Source organism: Salvelinus alpinus, chromosome 5, assembly GCF_045679555.1.
Source record: "Salvelinus alpinus chromosome 5, SLU_Salpinus.1, whole genome shotgun sequence".
NCBI lineage: Eukaryota > Metazoa > Chordata > Actinopteri > Salmoniformes > Salmonidae > Salvelinus > Salvelinus alpinus.
In genome coordinates this window covers 18,403,035-18,410,641 of record NC_092090.1, presented here as the reverse complement: position 1 = coordinate 18,410,641, position 7,607 = coordinate 18,403,035, and the positions used below count along the sequence as shown (strand labels likewise).

At 40.3% G+C, this 7,607-nt stretch overlaps 1 protein-coding gene across 1 annotated transcript; it reads left to right on the top strand.

The window, feature by feature from the left end:
- The first annotated feature begins 459 nt into the window (after positions 1–459).
- Positions 460–3,586, top strand: LOC139575641 (guanylyl cyclase-activating protein 2-like). Its single transcript, XM_071400823.1, has 4 exons — positions 460–947; positions 1,077–1,226; positions 1,796–1,904; positions 2,206–3,586. Exons 1-4 carry the CDS (start codon positions 747–749, stop codon positions 2,331–2,333), a joined length of 588 nt encoding a protein of 195 aa, XP_071256924.1. The 5' UTR covers positions 460–746; the 3' UTR covers positions 2,334–3,586.
- The last annotated feature ends 4,021 nt before the right edge of the window (positions 3,587–7,607 follow it).

Sequence of the window (7,607 nt, the reverse complement as noted above, 5' to 3'; positions counted from 1 at the left end):
CATAATCCATGGACCATTGGTTATGGACGATTCCTTCATAGTGATTGGTTGATCAGCAGCTCCATGGTTCCACAGTGAAAGACAGTTAATTAACCATAAGATGAGAATTACATACTGAGGGACTTTACCAGACAAATTAGCTTGGTCTGAGGGGCTTTGTGTTTTCTATTGATTCAATTTCTGTGCTGTCATGACAGTCTTGACAGCATATAAATAGAATCACTAGAAAGAATGAGGTGGGATGGTACAGCCTCATTAAATAGTATTTTCAGTCTATCATGGGTACTAGATTGAGTTTTATTTGTTTTAATAAATTCCATTTCAGATTAATTAAACCATTTGGGGAGTTGTATGATCATTTGAATTGAGGAGAGAGTGTCTAGGTAGGCATTACCTTGAATAATGTTCAGGACAAGCTGACATGAGGGTATATGCAGGGACTATAGACTAGGGTACCATATGTTTTTATCAATTCACAACCCTTGGGGCCTGGGGAAACCTGTCTGACATAATTCCTGTTCTAAAGCTGCTCCAAGTTACCTGACTTGAACATTAGTGAAGCTTCTGTGTCCAACCTCTTATCAGTTCAAGTGCTTTCATGATCGAGTCCTTCCTAATTACTGACACCAACTCGGGAGCCCCTCCTGTTTGTTAATGACCTCTTTTAATAGGCCTACTGCAGAGACTCAGCACCAAGGAGTTTCAGAACAGAGGACAGCGCTCCCCCGACCACCTGCCCGCCAAACATGGGACAGATGCACCAGACGGAGCAGAATGACCCGGAGATCGATGTCAAGTCGCTCCAGGACATGTACAAAAAGTTTGTGACGGAGTGCCCGAGCGGTGTTTTATTTATCCACGAGTTCAAGCGTTTTTTTGGCATCGACCCAACTGGGGAAGTCTCTGAGTATGCGGAGAGCATGTTTCGAGCTTTTGACAAGAATGGGGTGAGATAGCCTATTGTATGCTGTATGTTTCTGAGTGTTGCAATTTTCTATATCGGTGCAAATGAACACGGACACCCGTTTTTTTAAGTTTAGGGAAAAAAACGATTGTTTTGTCTTTTGTCTTTTCAGGATAACACCATTGATTTTCTGGAGTTTGTGGCAGCCTTGAATCTGGTCTTCCGGGGGGACTTGGAGCACAAATTACGCTGGTCATTTAAAGTATACGACAAGGACGGCAACGGCTATGTAGATAGGACAGAACTGCGAGCTATTATTAATGTACGAGCTTCTACACCTGCATTGCTTGCTGTTTGGGGTTTTAGGCTGGGTTTCTGTACAGCACTTTGAGATATCAGCTGATGTACGAAGGGCTATATAAATACATTTGATTTGATTTGATGTAAGCACCCAGTGAAGGTTGCCCGAGGATTCCACAAGGTCACTACGGTGTCTAGTGATTAAATTATCTAAGGGTCTTATGGGAGTGTCTTCTTCAGTGGTGGTAAATAAGCCGAAGTAGACAATCAGTTTATCAGTTAAAACTTCCTGGTCAGATGGCTAACTTTTAACAATTCTGATGAGCCAATTCTCTGTGTGTGTTTATGTGTGTGTGTAGGCTACTTTTGGTATGAGGTGTGGTTTAAATTACAAATCTAAAACAACTTTGATGTGTAAAAACATTAAGTGTGAATGCACACCTGCAAACAGGTTCCATTGATGTAAGTTAGGCCTAACAATAGTAAAGGTTTTTAGGCTCTCTTACTTTGTGAATGATCTTGGCCCAAATCATTTATAACCATAGACTGTATGTATTGGTTACACACTGTTACTTCTTAATTCCCCCCTAGAGTATATATCGATTAAAGAAGACGTCCAAGAGAGAGCAGGAGGGTATGCAGCTGTCGGTGAATGAAGTGTGTGAAAGAATACTGCAGACTGTGGATGTGGACAGGGACGGTAGGTGCATACTCAGAGTCTGAATGTTTACATTATGTGCAGTATTGGGGGCGAATTCAGCAGAGCTCAATGTTGTGGAACAAACAGATAGATATGTTTTGAAATCCCTCTTGTTTTCTTCTACATGTAGTCATGTCAGCTCTGTTCATGACATGTTTATCTGCAACGTTCCACAACGTTTTCTTACTGAACGTGGCCCTGGTCTGCTTGTCCAGGTGTGCTGTAGGCCTGCACAGAAACTTCCAGTCTGTCTGTCTGCCTTGTTTTCTGAACAACCTTTCTGTTGTGATGGCCCATACAGGTCACATCACCCTGGAGGAGTTCATCAAGGGTGCCCAGGGAGACCCATGGATCATGAACATGCTCCAACTGGACATGAACCCTTATGGCTGGGTGCTGGAACAGAGAAGGAAGAGCGCACACTTTTAAAATGACTGGAAAGACAAAAGCATCTTCATTTAACATTTTTTCTTTATTTCCCCCCCCTTTTTTTCTTAAACTAAATTAGGTTCCAAATCAATTGCACATAATAGGAAAAAATACATTGCAGATTCATTCGGATTGTTTAAGCTAGTTTTAATTATAAGGACAGGAATGGTTGTGTCGATTTACCTTTCATAAATTCCATGAGATGAACAGCTTGTTCATTCTGAGTGAACCTGCAGTGCAGTTTTTCTTTATCTGTAGATTATTTAATTTGGGCCATATGACTTAATTGGGGTGTTAAAACAATGTTAGTTACACTTTAACTACTTTGCAGATATGAAACAAACAGACAATCATAATATCAATACAAAATATAAAATTCCCAGTTCATGCTACAAAACCAACTTAATAGGAGGTTTTAAAAATAGGTTATATTTCACTCAAAATTCCATGACATACAGTAAGGCATTGTTGGGAGAATAGATGGATGCAGTTCAATGCATGAATAATATAATTCACCAATACATTGCATTCGGAAAGTATTCAGACCCCTTGACTTTTTCCAGATTTTGTTACGTTACAGCCTTTTTCTAAAATTGATAAAATAGTTTTTTCCCCTCATCAATCTACACACATACCCCATAATGACAAAGAAAAAACTGGTTTTTAGAAATGTTAGCAAAATGTAAATGTAAAAAAACAGAAATATAACATTTACATAAGTATTCAGATTTCTGCAAAGGGAACAGGATGACTGCACCGTATTGAGGGAGGATGGATGGGGCCGTGTATCGCGAGATCTTGACCAACAACCTCCTTCCCTCAGTAAGAGCACTGAAGATGGGTCGTAGCTGGGTCTTCCAGCATGACAACGACCCGAAACACACAGCCAGGGCAACTAAGGAGTGGCTCCGTAAGAAGCATCTCAAGGTCCTGGAGTGGCCTAGCCAGTCTCCAGACCTGAACCCAATAGAAAATCTTTGGAGGGAGCTGAAAGTCCGTATTGCCCAGTGACAGCCCCGAAACCTGAAGGATCTGGAGAAGGTCTGTATGGAAGAGTGGGCCAAAATCCCTGCTGCAGTGTGTGCAAACCTGGTCAAGAACTACAGGAAACGTATGATCTCTGTAATTGCAAACAAAGGTTTCTGTACCAAAGTTCTGCTTTTCTGATGTATCAAATACTTATGTCATGCAATAAAATGCAAATTAATTACTTAAAAATCATACAATGTGATTTTCTGGATTTTTGTTTTAGATTCCGTCTCTCACAGTTGAAGTGTACCTATGATAAAAATTACAGACCTCCACATGCTTTGTAAGTAGGAAAACCTGCAAAATCGGCAGTGATCAAATACTTCTTCTCCCCACTGTATATGCATATCCTAGCTTCTGGGCCTGAGTAGCAGGCAGTTTACTTTGGGCACGCTTTTCATCCAAAATTCCGAATGCTGCCCCCTATCCTAAAAAAGTAAAAAATCTAACTGCACTGTCCAATTTACAGTAGCTATTACAGTGAAAGAATACCATGCTATTGTTTTAGGAGAATGCACAATTTTGAACATAAAAAGTTATTTGCATCAAAGCTGGGCATCATTCACAAGTGATAATATATCATTCACAAGTAATAGCTTAATAATGTCACCATCACACTATTCTTGATGTAATCTTGTCTTTACATATACTAAATAATATAAGTGTGAAATTTGTTTTGATTTAGAATGGACCATTGTCATGCACCTGTCTCGAAATGGGGGCAGCAGAAAAAAATGCACTTAAATAGTGAATGGAGGACGCTTTTCACGTGGTTCATTTTCATGCCAGCCAGGTAGGCTATGCTCCTGTTGTAAAGACACCCAATGTGCTTAATATTAGGAAAGTTGAGAAAAAAATATATTAAGCCTAGTCTATAGAAAGCTGATGGGATCCTCCTCTTTTTAATAGAGGCCATCACTCTGTTTTCTCAGGCAATTGAAAAGCCTATAGAAATGTTGGCAACATGAGCTCATGGGCTCTCATGAAGTGTTTGATTAGATTTTCGATTACATTTGCATTGATGTCAGATTGATTAGAGGGACAATAGAGTGCTGAGTACCAGGCAGTTAGCAAGTTTTCAGTGGCGGAACTAAAGTTCTATACATGGGGTGGCCAGGGGGGTGGCCAAGACTACTTCAGGGGGTCCATAGACCATGACAGAAAATGAGTGTGTAACCCTAACCTGGCATCTAATGGGCATGAAAGAATCCTACATTTACTGATTAGACGTAGAAGTGATTATTCTGTTAACCCGGAGTTCTTCGATGTGGCAGATAGTGTGGTCCAAAAGGGTTACTTCACTAGAATTCTTTAACTTCTTATGGCTGGGGGGCAGTATTGAGTAGCTTGGATGAATAAGGTCCCCAAAGTAAACTGCCTGCTACTCAGGCTCAGAAGCTAAGATATGCATATTATTAGTAGATCTGGATAGAAAACACTCTGACGTTTCTAAAACTGTTTGAATGATGTCTGTGAGTATAACAGAACTCATATGGCAGGCAAAAACCTGAGAGAAAATCCAACCAGGAAGTGGGTAATCTGAGGTTTGTAGTTTTTCAACTCTTTGCCTATCCAAGATACAGTGGAAATGTGGTCCGATTGCACTTCCTATGGCTTCCACTAGATGTCAACAGTCTTTAGAACCTTGTTTGAGGCTTCTACTGTGAAAAGGGAGAGAATGAGAGCTGTATCAACCAGAGGTCTGGCAGAGTAACATGAGCTCAGTCTCGTGCGCTCCCGAGAGAGGTATCTGCGTTCCCTTGCATTTCTAACGACAAAGGAATTCTCCGGTTGAAACATTATTGAAGATTTATGTTAAAAACATTCTAAATATTGATTCTATACATCGTTTGACATGTTTCTACGAACTGTAACGGAACTTTTTGACTTTGTCTGGACCTAGTGCTCGAGCCTCATGAATTTGGATTTGTGACCTAAACGCACAAACAAAAAGGAGGTATTTGGACATAAATTCTGGACTTTATCGAACAAAACAAACATTTATTGTGGAACTGGGATTACTGGGAGTGCTATATCATATTTATGTATCATATTTATGCTCATATATATTATGTTAACTAATAGAAAATAAAAGTTTTGGAATTAGCCTAACCAAGACCAAATTAAATCTGTGTGACATGATACCCTTTGGATTTATCATTTTAGAATGTCAGTGTACTAGGTAGTACACAGTGCAGGTTTTAATCATGACCAGAGGGACCGTCTAAGTGCCAAATTATCCTAGGTAGATTTAAAACAGCATACTTCTGCGGTTCTGGTGAGAACTGGCAAAATGTTTCACAAACTCATCCATGTTGAGGGAGCATGCCTCCTTGACTCAACACTGAGAATTCCAAGGTGACAACCTGTTATCAACCGTTATTGTCCTAAGGTGGGTTTTAATCCGTTTTAAAGCTGAGAAGCTTCTCTTGCAAGAAGCACTGCTGACTGGTGTAACAACAAAAATCTTACAAAGTCAAAATAGCTCATGGAAGAGCTCTTTATAAGGTTCTAGAATCACAACCATGTCAAGGAGAGTAGACGGTCTGTCCCTTCCACGTTTCTCTCTCCTATCAAAAAGCTGCTTGGTTTGATGAACCTCATGTTTGAGGTCCTCTAAATCTGACTCAAAGGTCTGAGCAAAGGCAAACAGAGGCTCCTCATTCAAGAATGCTGTACTCTTTGGGTTGCTCTGCAATCTCTTCAACCTCTTTCCATAGTTCTCCAAAGTAACCCTCACTTCTGTAGTCCTGTAATGTGTCTGTAAGGGAACCTATTAGACCCACAGCTCTTGCTAGGTCAAGAGAGCTTGATTGGAGTATGTCAGAAAGACATTTGGCACTTTACAAAAGGTAACCAAAATCCCTATGAAATGTAAATCTATCTGAGAAAGAAGGCCCCTTGCCTCCACTGATCAATCACCGCTATTTTCAAGTGTGATATCCTGTGGCACACTCAGAACTGCTGGAAGCCTGCCCCTCAGATTACGGCATGCCATATATCTGCATGCCCACCTTACATCCGTAAGTCTCTGTAGCTTCCTGGGCTGCTGCTGTGGATACAGCTCTTTCTGAACTGCAAGCCACTTCAGATGAACCTATGAGCCAGATACAAAGTTATAAAGCTTCTGCAGGAGAGCAAAAAAGTTAACTGCCTCATGCACGGATTTTACAGCATCGACAAGAACCAAATTCAAACACTGTGCATTACATCTTGCACTGATTTTAATCCGTGCAGACACACCAGAATGCTTTCTGCTCATGACGGATGCGCCGTCATAGCCTTGCTCCACAAGATCATTTCTGTAGTCCAGACCATGTTTTTCAAGGCAATCAATTATCATTTTTGTGAGACCTGCTGCATCTAAGCTTTCAGCTGACTGAAAGTGTAAAAAGCTTTCGTGGATGGCCCCATTGTAATAGTACATCACAACGAAATACATTAGTTATTTTTCTTTAAATCTTTGGTTTCATCTGCAATTACACTAAAAACTTCACTTTCTTTTACGTATCTTATTATTTTACTTTGTACCATCTCAGCTCAGCCCTCAAGAACTTTGTTCTGGATTTGGTGGCTTGTGTACTTAGCATTGCCACATGCATTCATCCTTTTCTCTATGAGAGGGTCATGCTTTGTTATTTCTTCTAAGATTGTAAAAAGAATTACCCTTGCTGTGAGAGTCATCAGACTCTCGATGACCTCTCTGCGCTATATTTTGAGTGGCAGTTAAAAGGAGCACATCTGCAATTGTTTTAATGTAAGTACAGTTTTCCTCCACTTTCTTTTTCCGGTCCTCATTTATGACGTCTAACATTGATGAGTTGCTGTCAATAGCCCTTTAATGCTGATTCCAAGCATACATAGATAGCATTGATATGATGCTCTGCCTTCGAATGGAGCTTAAACCCAGAATCTTTAACCTCTACCGCTTCTCTCTCCCGGATCCGGGATCCTCCTCATCAAAAAAGCTGACTAGCATAGCCTAGCCTAACGCGACAGGGATATCATATAATATAATTTTCATGAAATCACAAGTCCAATACAGCAAATGAAAGATAAACATCTTGTGAATCCAGCCATCATTTCCGTTGTTGTTTTACAGCGAAAACACAATATGTATTTCTATTAGCTAACCACAATAGCAAAAGACTCAACCGCATATTTTCACCATTTTTCTACCGCATAGGTAGCTATCACAAAACCGACCAAATAGAGATATGATTAGTCACTAACCAAGAAACAACT